At 40.6% G+C, this 18,906-nt stretch overlaps 1 protein-coding gene across 5 annotated transcripts in view; it reads right to left on the reverse strand.

Moving 5' to 3' along the window:
- Nucleotides 1–3,998: 3,998 nt before the first annotated feature.
- LOC106091855 (uncharacterized) overlaps nt 3,999–18,906 on the reverse strand; it is an 18,211-nt gene continuing 3,303 nt past the window's right edge. For 2 of the 5 annotated variants that reach the window (XM_013258539.2, XM_013258537.2), the window contains exons 2-11: nt 17,493–18,267; nt 10,851–11,529; nt 10,674–10,781; nt 6,704–6,910; nt 6,449–6,635; nt 6,215–6,385; nt 6,027–6,151; nt 5,042–5,925; nt 4,294–4,692; nt 3,999–4,202 (exon numbers count right to left, since the gene is read on the reverse strand). In XM_013258539.2, the coding sequence (XP_013113993.2) occupies nt 4,146–4,202; nt 4,294–4,692; nt 5,042–5,925; nt 6,027–6,151; nt 6,215–6,385; nt 6,449–6,635; nt 6,704–6,910; nt 10,674–10,781; nt 10,851–11,529; nt 17,493–18,233 (3,558 nt within the window). In that variant the 5' untranslated portion in view covers nt 18,234–18,267 and the 3' untranslated portion in view covers nt 3,999–4,145. Of the gene's footprint in view, nt 4,203–4,293; nt 4,693–5,041; nt 5,926–6,026; nt 6,152–6,214; nt 6,386–6,448; nt 6,636–6,703; nt 6,911–10,673; nt 10,782–10,850; nt 11,530–17,492; nt 18,268–18,333; nt 18,672–18,906 lie in introns of those variants that run through there. The other 3 variants (XM_013258541.2, XM_013258538.2, XM_013258540.2) reach the window with 3 other exon arrangements.

Raw genomic sequence — 18,906 nt, forward strand, 5'->3', positions numbered from 1 at the left:
AGATGTTTGGGAGTGACGCCCTCTACGCCAATTCATGTGATCTATGCCCTTGCAAATGAGATGCCTGCCGCGGAGCGCAGTTTGTGGCTGACGGCTAGGGAGTTATTAAGAGTGAAATCTATGAACCCAGATTTATACGCAATGGTTGCGGAAAACCCGTATGTACGCTCCAGCTATAGTCATGTTTATCACATGTTTCAGGAGATTTTTGATGTGATTTCTGTTGTAGAGGAAGAGTGCAGGCCTGTCAGTCTGACGGTGCGGTCTTCGATTGTTTGTGGAGACAGAGCCAATGTTGCTAAAGAGATTTTTCAGAAAATGTATTGCAAAGAGATAGCGGAGTATAAAGATGATGGTTTTGTTGTGTTTGCCACGGATGCATCGGTGAAGGCTGGGAGTGCTGGATGTGCCGTTTTTAATGCCACGCGGGATCAGCGGTTCCTGTTTAGAATTCAGGGGAAGACGTCAAGCCTCTTCTCTGAGTTAATAGCGCTGCTTAAGGCAGTTGAGATTGCGGTGGAGGATGGCTGCTGTGAATTTGTTGTCTTTACGGATAGTCTAAATGCCTGCAGACTGCTGAGTGCCCCTCGTACGAAGAATCACCTTGTTGCTGGAATTTTTCGGAAGCTGAATTTCTCTAATATCAACAAATGCCATATTGTATGGGCACCTGCCCACGTTGGTATTAAAATCAATGAGACTGCTGACTGGCTGGCTAAGTATGCAGCTGATATTGGTGCCCCTGTTAATTTTGATTACACCCTCGAGGAAGGGTTAAGGCGTATAAAGGATGAGATATATGATATTTGGAATCGTGACTATCGTTTGAAATCTACTGAAAAAGGCAGAAAGTTCTTTGAGCTGTTTCCTGATATTCCCTCCCGTCCCTGGTTCCTAGGGGCTGACTTGGAACCTGCGGAGAAAAAGATACTTAATAGAATGTTTACAGGACACACCTATGATAAAACCTATTTGCATAGATTTAACCCCGGTTTGTCATGCTTTTGTGACATATGTGGCTGTCGGGAATCTGTGGGGCACATGATTTTTGAGTGCCCTAAATATCGCTCACTGAGATCTCGTTTTAGTATTTTTAGTAAATATACCAATCTCAAGGACCTGCTTGAGTGTAAACAAGTACCTGAATATAAATGTTTATTGTGTTTCATCCAAGAAGCTAAAATTGATGTTTGATGAATGAATCTGATCGCTTCATGTATGCTGTTACATGTTCGCTTCTTTATTTGATGCTTTGTTTGTCCATACCACCATCTCATTGTACACTCACCTTACCACTTTACTTGGAGTAGTTTAATGGATCTGTGATATATGCCCTCTTGGGCGAATGTGATATTTAGATGCTAATTTCTTTTTCTATTGCATCTTCTCGATTAATAGCATAAGCACCCTCGACGTACAACAATCCTGACGATAGACTCAACCACTTTCAACACTTCTTGACGAAAAAGGAACATATAATTGGAATTAATACGAGCTTTTTGGAGGATTTAGCACCTACATCACTTTGTGATATCGTTTAAGTTTGGCAGTGTGGACGGCTGCTCCTGGATATAACCTGGCATATGTGAGACTTGTCTCCGCCATTCGTTCTGAAAGTCCAAAAAAAAAAAAAAAAAAAAAAAAAAACTACCAATGATCTGCAAGCTAAAATGCGGCATATGTTTTTATTCATATCACCCACTCAAGAGTTGGTAGTATTGTCATTCCATTTGAATCACATCAAATTATACAATTTCCACCTTACAAAGTACACATACCATATATACGATGTAGCCATGTATGTCCATCTGTATGTTGAAATAACTCTACAGCCTATAGTTCAAAGATGGGCTAGTTTTAGGAAAGGATAGTTTTAGTACTCTCTCCCGAAGGAAATGGTAGTTTTAGTACCTTTTCCCAAAGGAAATGATAGTTTTAGTAACTTTTCCCAAAGGAAATGGTAGTTTTGTACCCTTTCCCAGAGAAAAGGGTAGCTTTAGTACATTTTCCCAAAATAAAAAGATAGTTTTAGTACTCTTTCACAAAGGAAAGGTTAGTTTAAGTACTCTTTCCCAAAGAAAAGGGTAGTTTTGTACCATTTCCCAAAGAAAAGGGTAGTTATAGTACCCTTCCCAAAAAAAAGGGTAGTTTTAGTACCTTTTCCCAAAGGAAAAGGTAAATTTAGTACCCTTTCCCAAAGAAAAGAGAAGTTTTAGTACCCTTTCCCAAAGGAAAGGGTAGTTTTAGTACCATTTCCCATAGGAAACGATAGTTTTAGTACTCTATCCTATATCTATATGATAGTTTTAGTACCCTTTCCCAAAGGAAAGGGTAGTTTTAGTACCCTTTCAAAAAGGAAAAGGTAGTTTTAGTACCCTATCCCAAAGGAAAGGATAGTTTTAGTACTCTCTCCCAAAAGAAATGGTGGTTATGTATAGTATATTTTCCCAAAGGAAGTTTATGTACACTTTCTTAAAGGAAAGGGTAATTTTAGCACGTTTTTCCAATGGAAATTTTAACTTTAGTACTCTTTTCCAAAAAAGGATGGTTTTAAAAGGGAAATGATAGTTTTAGCACCCTTTTCCAAAGGAAAGGCTAGTTTAGTACCCTTCCGCAAAGGAAAGGGTAGTTTTAGAGCCCTTTCCCAAAGGGTAGGGTAGTTTTGGTATCCTTCCGCAAAGTAAAAGGTATTTTTCAAACTCTTACCCAAAGGAAATGGCAGTTTTAGTAACCTTTTATAAAGGAAATGATAGTTTTAGTGCTCTCTCCCAAGGAAAAGGGTAGTTTTCCCAAAGGAAATGGTAATTTTTGTACAGTTTTAATACCCTTTTATAAAGGAAATGATAGTTTTGGTGCTCTCCCCCAAGGAAAAGGGTAGTTTTCCCAAAGGAAATGGTAATTTTAGTACCCCTTCTCAAAGGAAATGGTAATTTTAATACCCTTTCCCAAAGGAAATGGTAATTTTAGTACCCTTTCCCAAAGAAAATGGTAATTTTAGTACTCTTTCCCAAAGGAAAAGGTAATTTTAGTACCCTTTCCCAAAGAAAAGGGTTGTTTCAGTATCTTTTTCCAAAAGAAATGGTAGTTTTAGTACCCTTTTGCAAAGGCAAGGATAGTTTTAGTACCCTTTCCCAAAGAAAATAGTAGTTTTAGTACCTTTTCCCAAAAGAAATTACAGTTTTAGTACCCTTTTCCAAAGGAAAGGATAGTTTTAGTACTCTCTCCCAAGGGAAACTGTAGTTTTGTACCCTTTCTTAGAAAAAAAGGTAGTTTGAGTTACCTTTCCCAAAGGAAAAGATGGTTTTAGTACCCTTTTCCAAAGAGAAAGATAGTTTTAGTACTTTTTCCCAAAGAAAATGATAGTTTTGTACCCTTTCCCAAATAAAAGGGTAGTTTTAGTACCTTTTCCCAAAGAAAAGGATAGTTTTAGTGTCCTTTCACAAAGGAAAGTTTAGCTTTAGTAATCTTTCCTAGTTTTAGTACCCTTTCTAAAAGAATAGTTTTGTACTCTCTCCCAAAGGAAATGGTAGTTATAGTACCTTTCCCAAGGGAAATGGTAGTTTTGGTACTCTCTCCCAAAGTAAATGGTAATTTTAGTACCCTTTCCCAAAGGAAACGGTAATTTTAGTACCCTTTCCCAAAGAAAAGGGTTGTTTCAGTACCTTTTCCCAAAAGAAATGGTAGTTTTAGTACCCTTTTGCAAAGGAAAGGATAGTTTTAGTACCCTTTCCCAAAGGAAATAGTAGTTTTAGTACCCTTTCCCAAAGAAAAGGGTTGTTTCAGTACCCTTTTGCAAAGGAAAGGATAGTTTTAGTACCCTTTTCCAAAGGAAATAGTAGTTTTAGTACCTTTTCCCAAAAGAAATTACAGTTTTAGTACCATTCCCAAAGGAATAGGATAGTTTTAGTACCCTTTCCCAAAGGAAAAGGTAGTTTTAGTACCCTTTCCCAAAGGAAAGGGTAGTTTTAGTACCCTTTCCCAAAGGAAACCCTTTTAAATTTCACATCTGTGAAAAACTATAAATTTATTATTAAGTGAACAAAAGATCGCTTAAACATTTAAAAATAATTTGCATATATAGGTATAGTACAAGTTGTTTGTTCTTTTTTTTAGTTTTTGTCTTTTGTTTTGTTCATCGTTGATCATTACGAAGCCTTAATATCAGTCTTAAGTTTACGATCTACAGTTGTTGTTGTTGTTTCCTGCAGTAGAAGATAAAATTTAAAATGAGTAAAGAATCTCTTCCTATCTCCAAGTCTACAATGTAGACTCTACACATATACAAAAACTTACATGACTTTTTATTTGCGTTTTATGTTTGGTGGCTATGTTGGAGTTGTTGTTGCTATTGGGTGAAGTTGTATCCTTATTGGCAGGTTGATTTTTTTGATGGTGGTTCAGATTTCGATCGACTTTAAGTTCGTTAGAAGGGTTTTGGGAATTTTTCATATCTATTGTGGCTGTAGCAGTGGTGGTGGCGTTGGTGTGGGCGGAAGTGTTTAACTCGTTGGCATTCGTTGTATCTGAAACCTGCGTAGATGCTGGCTCCGCTGTATCATTGTTAATAACATCCATATCACTTGAGGCAGTTACATTGGTCACAGCATTTGCATTGGCATTGGGGTCAACGCCTGGCGTTTCTTCCTTTTTCGCATGTAAGGCATCAATTTCGTTGTGTGTGCCAGAGGGTTCCTAAAAAAAATTAACGCTATAAAAATTGAATTTCGACAAAATTTAGTTTGAAAAACTTTTTTCAATTTTGGCGAATGTTTCTTTTCATTTTCAAGTTTTTTGCTTATTAGGGTGAAGGCCATTAAATTTTACAATTTTTGTTTGTTTCTCCTTCGAGACGAGCTCAATGATCGGAGATTTTCTTTTGTATTTTTTTTTTTTTTTTGTTCTAGAACAATCAAAAAATTTACATTTCACCAAAATAAAATGTCGACGAAATTTTCTATGAAATTCAAACAGTAGGACGACTTTAATACCACCTACATCCTATTCTGTTAAATATGTGGTGGGTTTTAACTTTTCAACTCACTTTTGCCAGACCAGCTTCGGAGACTATTAAATGATAATTGTTGCTACAGTGACCTCTCAGCACTTCAATACCTTTCTCACGACAATGGCCATAACGATGTTCCCAAGCATCCAGCAGACGATTATAGTAGCGCGGACTATCAACAAATTTCAAATATGGAAAAGTATTGGCAGTAGGAAATATACGCTCTAGGGGACTGCAACGATTCAGCTCATCCTCACTCAGCAGCAAACAACGCACATCATCTGGCTGCAGATGTTCCAGTATGGCATCTAAATAGTCTTCACGCATTTCTATGGAACGATTGGTGAAGAGATTGTGTTTGCGTATCTCTTCCTGGCGCAGGCAAGTGGAGAACAGACGTTTATCATGGCACAAAGGGCCTTCAAGTTTAAGCTCTTCCAAAATTTCTTTTTGTTGTTTCTCCGTTAGCTTGGGAGGCACTTGATATAGCGCTGTATTTAGAACTGCCTGTATCAAAGGTCCCTTGACATGCAAATCAAGCGGCAGATCGGAATGAAGCGATGGCGATACATTGATCTCCAACAGCCAGGGTATGAGATTCTCATCCAGTAAGACATCAAAGCCAAATAGCTCAAAGCAATTATAGCGAAAGTTTACATTTTGACGATACATGCGATTCAGTCCGGCCTCACCACTGACCAAAGCTCTTATTACCAAATTGCGTAGGGTGGCCCACAAACGTTTGGTGTTAACACCACGTTCCTCGAGACAACACCACAAAGATTGCAAAGTCCATTTGTGGCCTTGGCAGGCATTGACATCCTCGTTTTTGGCATAATTCTCCGAGAATTTGTTAATGCTGTAATTGGTGAGATGCATGCAACGCTCATCCAGGTCGTTGAATTCCGAGCTGTATTTAACTAAAAGAAGAAAAAAGGAAAATAAAAAGAAATTGAAAACTCTCGGAACTTCTATAGACTCTATCAAATTTTGGTTTCATGACAACGAATTTTCTACTTGCCAGAAGCAAAACGCGCCAAACCATCCTTGTACATGTACAGCCGCATAGGATTTATGGAGGTCAATATGACATAGATGCGCATATCAAATTTATTCTCATTTATCAATAACGGTCGTTCAATGTATCTAAAAAAAAGGCCAAAAAACGGTTAGCGAAAATTTTTTGTAAAATCACTTCAGCCCTCTTACTTTTGTACTACCAATGGCCTATCCTTGGGAAATTGTGACCATTTATTTACAATACTTATGCCTGTACCTCGGGCACTGGCAGGAGGTTTGATTATCCATTTGGTACGTCGAGCTGCATTACGAGGCCATGCTTTTCTCAGGTCTTCCAACTGTTCTGGCATAATGTAGGACCTATGGAAGTATTAAAGATTTGCTATTACTTTGTGGACAACTTCATCGTCTTCACAAACTTACTTTTGCATAAAGCCAAATTCCTTAGTACCGAATTTCTTCACATTCTCATTTATGCTACGCCATATGCTGTCCTTGCGCCCTATGCGTATTGAACCCGGCATGTGATTGTATTTCTGATGGGAGCGTATAGTTCGAAATCCTGGACTTTTCATATGCCTCTCCCATACAGCCATCCAATCGGTGGTATCTGGAAAAGCAAGAAAAGAATCCAATGAATTTGTTTATTTTGTTGTAAAGCTTGAAAAGCCCACTTACTTTTTATAATGCGAAATCCTGAGTTTAGAACAACTCGTTTCACAATTTTCGGCATGGCAGGACTTAGCTTCCATTTTAAGACTTTATGTAACGTCGCTGGCATTGATGGACCCTGATCTAGATGTGAAGAATAATTCAAGTATGGTGCAACATTGGGAAAGAGACTTGGTGAGAGTATACACCTTGGGGTGTAATGCACGTAGGGCTCTGTAAGGGAAAAAGAAAAATATTTTTTACTAAAACAAAAAATTCAAGATGTTCTACATCGGATCTGACACTTAAATTTAGCACACCTATCTACGGGTCAGAATGAAATACTTTATATTGAATTGTGACAACATTTTTTTGGTATAACAGCATATTTGCAAAAGGGAACCAGTCCTTCGCCAGAAGTGACCTTGAGGCGATCCCAGAACGTAAACCCGACTGCAGTGAAGATTTATGTCAAGATTGTTAGATTAGTTTGAAAAATAATAGTGCAAAATTCTTCAATCTTAAGTGTCCTTGGCCCAAGGTAAGATTCCAAGTACTTTCTCCGCTGCTCCCGGTATAACCAAACTTTAGTAGCTCACAAATTCACCGTCAAGCTAACGATAGCGTACATATAGCACTGTAGTACATTAAAACGATCAGAAGGAGTACGAATCCGTAGGCTTTTGTTGAGGAATTTTCTCCTCACAATACTGGGAGGAAGTTGGAAGGTTATTAGTATGGCTTTCAGTATCATAAGAGTACGAGCGCACATATGCAGAATAGATGCAGCAAGTCACGGCGTGCCTAGGGCATGTGGGGAAAGATGAAATAATGTAACATTCCTAAGTCAATGTCTGGCTTTCACTCGCTGATGCGTTTCCCAACGTCTTCTCTATGCAAATTACAAATTTTGCCCATGAACATTCCACTAAGGAACAGGGGCAAACTTCTCACATATCAATAAGCACAGTCCGATTCAAGTTTTAAGCTCAATGATAAGGGGCCTCCTTTTTATAGCCGAGTCCCAACGGAGTGCCGCAGTGCGACATCTCTTTGGAGAAAAGTTTTACATGGCATATAACCTCACAAATGTTGCCAGCATTAGGAGGGGAAAATCACCGCTGAAATTTTTTTCTGATGGTCTCGCCAGGATTCGAACCCAGGCGTTCAGCGTCATGGACGGACATGGTAACGGTGGAGTTCTTCTGAATAGACGGGCTTGGCATAAACCCCAGAAAGACTGGCCTGGTACTTATCGCCAGAAGGAGAAAGGTGGATGTTTTCAGGGAAACTGTCCTAGAGGGGGTAGAATTGCCACCAAGGAGGTGGAATTGGTACAGCGCATGTTTCAGGAGGTTGTTTGGCAGATTTTCACCTATGAAGGATGGTGCCAATGAGCATTTTCAGAGGTAAAAAGTCAATTTTTAAAACTTAGCAATCTTCATAAAGTGAAAACAGTGTTTTATGCCTACGAGTTCGGAAAGCCCAAAAACAAAACATTGGACCTAGGTGGCAACACTGTATTGAGAAATATCACGTAAAGTTGTTGTTGTTGTTGTAGTAGCAGTGTGTGGTACACTGAGGCGGCAGCCCTTGCCGATGAAGGAATTCATCGGGTCAATCCGGTACATACAACCGGCTGCCATGGGATTGTAGTAATATTTTTATTTTTAAGTGGCGATCCTTGTCAAGATCCTTTGTGAGCAAGCCCTCATTATTTATGCAAGAGCTGGTGCCGCCCGGCCTCTCACTGAGACACTCCGCTCGATATCGCTGATTATCCGCGACTGCAACCTGTGAACGCGACCGAAAGCTGCCAACTAAGCTTATCGTGATAACGAAGAACATCACACATATTGAAGGAAGTTCAAAGTTTCCGCCTATGTGATGCTCATAGTTATCTCGTGCCGGGAACTTGATATCTTCAAGGTGTGCGATGACGAAGAGGAGTTGGAGAGGGTCGAACACCTATTTTATCACTGCCTCGCACGGCGAAATTTCTTCTGGGGCGAACACTATGCACTCAAGGTATCCGAGTGAAGCGGCTCGTAGCCGAGATTGCTTGTCGCATGCCCTACAACCTAACCTAGTGTAAAATAACCTAGCCTGACCCAATCCAGTCTAACCTTACCTGATTGTACGTAACCTAATCTAACCTAACCTAGTCTTACCTACCCTAGTCTAACATAACCTAGTATAACCTAACCTAGTATAACCTAACCCAGTATAACCTAACCTAGTATAACATAACGTAGTATAACCTAACCTTGTATAACCTAACCTAGTATAATCTATCCTGGTCTATCCTAACCTAGTGTAACCTAACCTAGTCTAGCCTTACCTGGTCTAACCTAACCTAACCTAGCCAAGTTCATATTTCCTTAAGTCAAAATTATGAACTATCTTTATATTGATGCAGTTCGCGGGGAATTGCAAATGGATAGAGATGGACATCTACACAATCAATACCCAATAAATTCTCACGCAGTGGGTATTTTTAGGGAATTTACCGGGTAAATACCCCATAAGTACCCAATGTGTTGAAATTTATTTAGTATATGAGCACCTCTATAAATGGGCCATATTAGCTCATATTTGGATATGTCGCTTATTGCCGTATTAAACTTTGGTATGTGAAGTGCCCCTATTCCCATCCACACCTGTATAAAGTGTGTTATCGATAGTAGATTCATAAATATATATGGGCCACATATGAATTGATTCCACGAGTTGACCTTTTTGGAATTTACTGGATAAAGTATAGTAAAGGCTTCCAACATCCACATCAAATACAATCCCGATTTGACAATGTGAAGCCCGGCAAGGGATAATTATGAGCATCACACAGGCCTGAACTTTGAGCTCCAATATCAGTGAGAGGACGAATGGCACCAGCTCTTACTTAAATACTGGGTGCCTATGATGCTCGATATGACAAGGCGAGTTAATGGCGCCTTTAAATAACCAATGACGAGCTTGACGAGGATTGCCACCTCCACATGCAAATGTGGCTACAACAACAATATGAGGCTCTGTTGGACTCAATTTTTCTCCTATTTGTCAGAAAATTGATTCATGACGTAGATGCAATTGAAGGCCACCGTAGCGCAGAGGTAAGCATGTTCGCCTATGACCCTGAACGCCTGGGTTCGAATCCTGGTAGGAACATCAGAAAAAATTTCAGCGGTCATCGTCCCCTCCTAATGCTGGCGACATTTGTGAGGTACTTTGCCATGTAAAAACTTCTCCCCAAAGAGGTGTCGCTCTGCGGCACGCCCTTCGACCTCGGCTATTAAAAAGGAGGTCCCTTATCATTGAACTTAAAATTGAATCGGAAAGCACTCATTGATTTGCAAGAAGTTTGCCCCACTTCCTAAATGGAATGTTCATGGGTAAATTTGCATTTGAAGTAGATGCAAGAGGAAGTTAGGGTCATCGATGTGTTACTTTAGATCCTACAAGCTTTTTATTTATCCTATGTGGCTGAAATTTGGTAAGTAAAGTTCAATTAACCCCACCCACACCCGATCAATTACAGTCGTTAGACCGGCACGGTATAGCTATGAGCACCACACAGGCTGGAACATAGAGGTTCGATCTGTGTGGTGTTCAATGCTGTCACGAGAAGATTAGCTGCGAGCTACCGGATAAATCCACAAGTTGCAGATAGTGGAATGCTGCATACGTACTGGCTGCAACGGCAGTCGCGGACAATGAGCAGTACCGAGCGGAAAGTCTCAGTGAGAGTCCGGGCGGCTCTTGAACAAATACTGAGTGCTTATGATGCTCGATATTACAAAACGAGTTATTGGCACTTTTAAATAACCAATGGCCAACTTATTCCCGCGGCGATCGGTTCGAAACGAGCTAGCTCGCCTGCAGGAGCCACCTCCACATGAAAATGTGGCTACAACAACATCAACGGAATGTAGTCTCTATAAATGACTCGGCCATGCAATTTGGGTCTCTTCATATATTTTTAATATATTGACCTTACTTGTTTTGCTTTGCAAAGTTTCATCGCCATCTTCCTTCAAATAAAACGGTTCCCCTACATAGTCGTCTTCCAAATCACTATCGCTGTCCAGATGTACACCATCAATGGCTAAAAGAAAGGAACAACAAATTTACCATAATTTTAATATTTTTTCCAAACATTAAATTTCTCAATTACCTGAACTTGGGTCATCATCCACATCTTCAGCATGTCCATTTTGATTATCATTTACCACTTGGTGGTTTGCTAAAGAAACACCAACATAATTAGTAGATTCTCCATTGGCAGTTGGTCGTGTCATACCATTTGAAATGTTATTTAAATTTTTGTGTGCATCACCACCATTCAAATAATGGGCAGCATAGAAGCTGGCTTCGTTAGCAGTGCTCGTTGGTGTAGGGGCCAAGCCATTTAGGGTTAGTATTTTTTCTATTTCATCCAATTTTTTGCCATTTAACAAGCTGCTGGCATGGAATTGATTAACAATAATCTTGCTGTTATGCTTGGGACTGGCGGGTGTAGCGGTAGTGGGTGCAGTTTTTATATTTACACTATTAGCTGGGGCCTCGTAAGCATTGGTGTTTGCTGTTGGTGATGACAGTTGAGCCGCCGTTACCACTGCACTTTTGGTGGTAGTATGACGTGTAGTGTGATCTAAGCTAGGTCCAGGCAGTTTAGTAGTCGCAGTCGCATGAGTTGTGGCACTGTGCCCTGAACGCTTTGCATTCGGATGACTGGAGGAGAAATTGGAAGTAGTGGTTCGATTAGCTCCACCACTACCAACAACACCACCACCAACATTGCTGCCAACAGCCGTTTTAGTAGGCGTTTCTTCACGCGGTCTCTTTAAATGCAACTTTGATTTGTTAGTAAAGCAACAAAGCGTGACAAAGCATGAGCGCACACAGAAAACATAGAAAAAGTAATGAATGATGTAAGGCATGAATGTTAGAAACATTTCTAGGGCATTAACTTTTTGTAGTTGGTTTTAATTGTTAGTCATAAGTGATTAGAACAAAGGGATTAAAAATTTTGCACAAATTTTATTTTAATTGAGAATTTTTGAAATTTAAATTTTAGTAAATTTTAATGTAAAACCGACGTCAATCATAAAGGAGCCAGAGTTTCTAGGCATAAACTCTCCCGTAAGAAAGTTTATTGATAACTTACTTACTAAAAAATGCATTACGGCAGGCTTGGGAACTGTGGATCTAAAAAGATGGGTCAGCAGAGGAACACCTCTGGGAGTTGTATTGTCTCTTCTACTATGGAACATAGCCATTAACAATATATTATTGTCTCTGGAGGAAAAAGGTTTAAAAATGGTCACGTATGCTGATGACGTGGCAATTGCGGTTAGGGGAAAGTTTCGCAGCACTCTGAGAGATATACTTCAGGAAGCTCTACGTGCAACAGCAAAGTGGGCTACCGAAAGTGGTCTAGAATAAATCCAAGAGATACAAGTTACCTACAGTGGAACCTGTCAGGAGAGAGATGTCTCCTTGGCATGAGAGAATGTTCCATTTACAGAAAGCGCTAAATACCTGGGTATTTTGCTGGACAGGAAATTGAAATCCAACATTTTAGAAAGGGCAAGAAAGGCAACTCTTGCCACTGACACTTGCAAGAGAGCCATTGGCAAAAGTTGGAGGCTAAGACCGCATGTCATGCATTGGGTTTATACTGCAGTTGTCAGACCTATAATGCTATATGGTGTTGTGGTCTGGTGGACGGAGCTTCAAAAGTCCACCTACTGCTCAATACTTAACCGGATCCAAAGGAAGGCTTGTTTGTGCATCACAGACGCACTGAGGACGATGCACTGAATTTAATGCTATTGGGTTGCCCAAAAAGTAATTGCGGATTTTTCATATAGTCGGCATTGACAAATTTTTTCAACGGCTTGTGACTCTGTAATTGAATTCTTTCTTCTGTCAGTTATCAGCTGTTACTTTTAGCTTGTTTTAGAAAAAAGTGTAAAAAATTTATATTTGATTAAAGTTCATTCTAAGTTTTATTAAAAATGCATTTACTTTCTTTCAAAAAATCCATTTACTTTCTTTTTTGGGCAACCCAATACATCTTACGCCTCTGGACATTGTGGCTACCCAAATTGCAGCGACCACTGCCGTGAGGTTACGGGAGCTTTCTCATTGGTCATGTGGTTATCCTTGATACAATATCCGACGTTCCAGGCAGTGTGGGTTACACTATTCCTGATAGAACCGATTGGAAATACAATATCGCTGGTAACAGAAGTTACATCGACTTCTATACGGATGGTTCCAAACTAAACGACCAGGTGGGCTTTGGGTGTACTCTAAAGATCTTTAGATGCTCATACCGAAAAGGTTACCCGACCACTGCAGTGTGTATCAAGCGGAAATCCTTGCAATTAAGGAAGTGGATATAATGTCATTACGACGATTGGCATAAATATCTTCTCAGACAGCCAGGCAGCCATTAAATTCTTGGAGGACGTATTTCTGAACACAAAAACCGCCCTCGACAGTCGCAGATCTCTCAACGAGATGGCTGAACAGTTCAAAATTCACCTGTTCTGGGTGCCCTGCCACATAAATATCCCAGGGAATTGTTGTTCTTGTTGTAGCAGTGTGTTGCACACCGAGGCAAGCCCTTGCCGATAAAAGAATCCATCGGGACAATCCCGTACGTACATCCGGCTGCCATGGGATTGCCCAGGGAATTCTAAAGCGGAAGAGCTTGCGAGTCTAGGAACTACCCTACACATTCCAGGGATATTGGAATCTGTGGGTATGACTCTAGCGACATGTAAGCTAAGATTTCAGGACCAGGCCCGAAGGACAACGAATGATAGATGGTCACAAAGAGGGGGTTGCGAGCATTCCAAAACTATATGGCCTCATCTAGACTTGAAGAGGTCTACTGCTTTGCTGTCATTGGCTAGAACAGACGTCTCAGTCATTGTGTCCGTCATGACAAGTCACTGTCTAATCGGAAAACATACTGATAGACTGAAAGTTACCAGCAACAACTGTTGCAGAAGCTGTGAAGACATCGAAGAAGAAGAGACTATAGAACATCTATTGTGTGTGTGTCCCACACCAGCAGTCAGAAGGAGGTCCACTTTCTCATTTCTTTGAGAACCTGTCGAATTTAGCGGATGTGAACATTCGCAAGTTATTGGGCTTGTTAAAGCGATCTGTATGGTTCAACGGTAGGAACTAGAAGGTATCTTCCTTCTTCTGTTCCTGTGGTATCACAATGGACGAAAACGTCTTAGTGAGTCCGATGGCAGACTGCCACTTAAACCTAACCTAAACTAATTTTAATCAATAAACTAGAAAGCCTTTATGAGGGGCTTTAAGAAAAACAAAAAATACTTTGACATCGGAAAATACGGATTGAGCAGTGAAGTGGATAAAATGCAAAACCGTTACCTAAATTATTACCATTTTGATGGACTTTCGCCTTATAAGGCAAATGAACCGGACAATACATTATAGGGAGAATTCTTATTTCTCCCGAACCGTTCGCATGTGGAATAGACTTCCGGCTAAGGTTTTTCCAACCACTATGAGATCCAGAGATTAATAAACACTACATCCTTTCCTATATTTTGGGCTAAAATTTTGTATAATAATTTCTCTGAAGACTACAGTCTACAGTCAGATGACAGTCTTCACAATGGTTCGACTGACTATTAACGTTTGTCATGACTGTACTGCAGGACCGCCACTCCTGAACTGGCATCGTCTTCAGTGACTTCAGAAAAACGAATAACTCCGCCTGAAAGAAATACCCCACTCCAGAGGTTTATAGAATCCCTGACAGGTTTCCCCATGGTTCGATGAAGCTTCTTGCATCTTCTAACCAATCTCGGTCTTATTTGGCCAGACGCTAGAACCTTGAACGCCGGCTGACTGTTCACGAATATTGTGACGGTACTATTGGTGCGCCATTTCCGCATTGATATCGTCTCGATTGCCTGCAAGTCCATCCCCTTAAAGTCCCCACACCTGTCCAGAAGCCTGTACTATTCCCTTTTTCCAAAGAACTCAATTAAGACTCCTGCCCCGGAGACCCATCCGTGCACACAGAATGCCCGTGTATACAAAAGACAAGTTACCACCCCAGCCTAGAAATCACTTTGCGTGAAAACTACGTCTAACCTGTCAACAATTAAGGACACCCCTGCTTTATAATATGCTATGTCACATATAGCATGCCTCCACGCCTCATCTCTGTCCTCCAACAAAACAGAAAAGTGCCCAAAGTTTGAGGACCACCAGAAGATTTCCGTTATACTCTCTCTCTATCTCTCTCTCTTTGTAAGGGTAAACTTCATTGATACACACCTAACATACAGATGCAAATATGAACCTAAAATCTAGTATGGCATTCAGAACCTTTCTCGATGCACTCCTCTTGACCTTCTCGATCATCCTGCGGCGGGCACTGTTCTTCAAATCCCGATATTACATCCATAGCTGAAAATTTGGTCTAATACCGCAGTTGGTCTTAATGTTAATTTTTTACAACCTGCAACATGTGGACACGCCCTGTAGCCTCTTTTCTCGATTACGATGAACACCATCCAGATCGGAGCTCAAAGTTCTAGCCTTTGTAGTGTTCATTGTTATACTGTACCGCGTAACCTGTTTAGCATTCATGGCCTAAGACCATAATTTCTTCAACTGCTATTGGAGGCGGTCGCTCTTCAAGAGATTCTCTGTTTATCAAGCGGTTCTAGAGAACATTCATACGAACACGGCAGGTGCGGTAAATAGCTACCGGTGATTGTGCTATTTGTACTCTTGTTGCAAAAATGCAAATTTTGCCCATTAACATTCCACTAAGAAACCGGTGCAAACTTCTCACATATCAATGAGTGCAGTCAAATTCAAGTTTTAAGCTCAATGATAAGGGGCCTCCTTTTTGCAGCCGAGTCCGAACGGCGTGTCGCAGTGCGACACCTCTTTCGAGAGAAGTTTTACATGGGGTAGAACCTCACAAATGTTGCCAGTATTAGGAGGGGAAAATCACCGTTGAAAATTGTTTCTGATGGTCTCGCCAGGATTTGAACTCAGGCGTTCAGCGTCATAGGCGGACATGCTTACCTCTGCGTTACGGTGGCCTCCTCTTGTTGCACCTGAAGAAATGTACCTCCCCCAGCAAACCTAAGTAGTTCTGACTAAATTACGACCCAGCAGAGGCAGCCTCAACTTCTACAGAGCAAGGATTGATACCATCATGCAGGATGTATGTCCCGATTTGGACCAACACGACACATTTCACTTATTGAACTACCCAGCCAGACCCACCCGACTTAGACCAAGATCCTTCAGGACGCCCCCCTTCTAAGTCGCAGTTCCTTGATCTGGATACTCAACAAAATCAAGCAGACGAAAGATAGAACACAGCACACTGCTACAACAACAACAAGACCCCAATTCCTTCCCATCGAGTTGCGACAGGAGTAGAGCGCATTTCGTCCCTTTTTGGCGCCTTCCTGGACGTTCGTTCTCCTGCTTAACTTTTGGTCAAAAATCAAGCTTTCGCAGAGAGCGGCAGCTTCACCCTCTGCAGGCAGGTCACCCTGAAAACGCCCAGCTATCGGCAACAAAAACAACTTAATTAGGTACCCGGCACGTGTGAGCTATGAGCACCACACCGATTGAAACTTTGAGCTTCAACCAATGGTGTTCATCGTTATCATAACGTTAGTTAGTTAGCTGAATGCTACAGAACGCATCTACAGGTTGCGAATACTGGAATGCTCCATGGGTATGAGGCCGCGTAGCCACGAACAATCAACGAAATAGTGTGAAGAGCCTATGTGAGAGGTCGGGTGGCACAGGCTCTTGAATAAATATTATTGGCGACTTTAAATAATCAATGGTCATCAGTTCTCATGGCGCTTTTCATAGTTCTCATATATTCTGCTCGTAACGGCGAGTATGACCCAGTTATGGGATATAGTAAAACACTATACTATAGCCAAATAGTGTTCCTGGTCAAGATCCAGGGGAGCGCAAGATACTTCCGGTTCATAATATCAGTCGCCGCGTTAAAGTTATGCCCATTGATTATTTAAAGGTGTTTATATTAGACTTTCATAACCGGGGGGCGTGGTCTAGTGATACCTTGCGCTTCCTTTGATCTTGCGTCTCTGCGAAAGGTAGTAAGAAATAGAGATTTACATGCCGGTTGAAGCTTTTTAGGGTAGACATTTGCGCCGGAGAAGATTTCCTGGGATGACGTTTACAATCAATGATGAAAGTTCGACGGCGCAAAAGACCTGGGTTTGTGTTATGTAAAATCGGAGCTTGTAAGAGAGTGTTAACTGTCAGGTATTGTTTCGTCCCGGGCCATTTAGGACTGATTTGAAATGAGATTGCTGATGGACGAGTGCATACTAGAAAATCTGTGAGACCTATGAGACTTGGACTAGTGCTATAGGGTGTATGATACCCAAAGCCCTTAGAAGCTGCGTTTCGTGGATAAAAACAAAAAGCCCAAAGCTTGTTTGACTATGACGTTGAACGCCTAGGTTCGAGTCCAATACATTAAGGGGTTTGGAGTTATGAATTTTGGATTTTCGAATATGGTATACGGATTTTTTTCCTTTGGTTTTTAGGATATATTTTTTCCGTTCCAAATTTAAAAAAATAATTGAATTTTATTTTTTATTTATTTTTCTTTTATTTTTTTTGTAGTTTTTTTATTTTTTTGTGGTTTTTGTTTTGATTTGTTTTTAATTCGTCTTTTAAATTTGAATTTTGTGCAAAATATTAAAATCACAAAAAATTAATTGCCATCTATGGTATAACATACCTGATTTCCATTAGACATCTCTGCCCGTCCCTCTTTGAGAGAAGCATCAGCAGACGTAGCTGGCACCACGCGCGCTCTAGTTTTGTTGTCATTTACATTGCGTCGTTTGGCTGTTCCATTGACCATGTTGTTACCAACACCATTGACAGCTGTAGAAGCTGTTGTCGTTGTTGTTGCATGTGACGACAACTTATTGGCACTTGCATGATGGTGGTGATTGTGATTGTGATTCTGATGATGATGATGATGATGCTGCTGATGTTGAAGATGATTATTGATCACATCTATTTGGCAGCCTTGAGGTGTATGGGCATGATTATGGGATCCAAGCAATTGAGCGGGCACATGTTTCTTTACTTGCATCATATCCTTGTATACTTCCATTTCTTCAAGCCATGATTCATGAAAATCCAAGATTTCCAAGCTTTTGGGGTTGACAATGGCCGCTATGCCATTACTGCTGCGGCCAGCAGTGGCATTCTCCTTGGCATGCTGATGATGGTGGTGATTATGATGATGATGATGATTATTATTGTTGTGGTGATGATTATGTTGATGGTGGTGGTGTTGGTTATGGTGATGGTGACTCAATGTACTACCACCACCACCACCACTGCTGATGCCAGAGACTCCTTCTTTGAGCAGGGCCACTGTTGATAGCGATTGCACTGTCATATCCGTTTGTGGGTGCTGATGTGTTTGTTGTTGCTGCGATACTCTTTTCTCACTTATAGGAGCCATATTTCACAAATGATTGCACTTCCAATTTGATTTTCTAAAATATGGCAATAATATGGAAATTTTTTTTAACTTTTTTTTTAAATTTTGCTTATATTTTTACTTTATTTTCTAAATTTCTGAATATTATTTTTATCGTTAGAAATGAGCGGTTTTCGCGAAAAATCATCGAATCGATTTGAATTATGAAATAATTTTTCGTTTTTTAATTCGAATTTTCCTCCGTCGTTCGTTGTGTCACAACTTAAATGTTAAAAAATGCAACTGCAACTGAATTAATTCTATTTTGAAATGTGGCACAGCCCCAACTTTTCACAGACTGTTACTCTCGATCAATGCCTTTCTTCGTTCGTTGGATTCTCAGCCGATCATTTACTGTGTGCCATTGATTCTCCCCATCATCGGTGCTAGTGCTAAGTTCTAAGAAAAACGAATCCGCGCGCTCGAATTCATTGCTTCAAGACGTACGATGAACATCGACTATGGCGATGACAACGAAAACGCGATATAGACATGGGCCAGCCATCATGTTGTAGTGGTGCCTTTGTTTTTGTCCCTTCTTACTTTCTGCATAGAATTGTGGTGGACAACAACGCGAAATCAATTACGTAGCCATGTGTCAATGCATCGATACAACAAATGAACCAATAATCACCGTTCGTTTGTAGCCCATGAT

The sequence above is a fragment of the Stomoxys calcitrans genome, chromosome 3, assembly GCF_963082655.1.
Source record: "Stomoxys calcitrans chromosome 3, idStoCalc2.1, whole genome shotgun sequence".
NCBI classification, from domain to species: Eukaryota; Metazoa; Arthropoda; class Insecta; order Diptera; family Muscidae; genus Stomoxys; species Stomoxys calcitrans.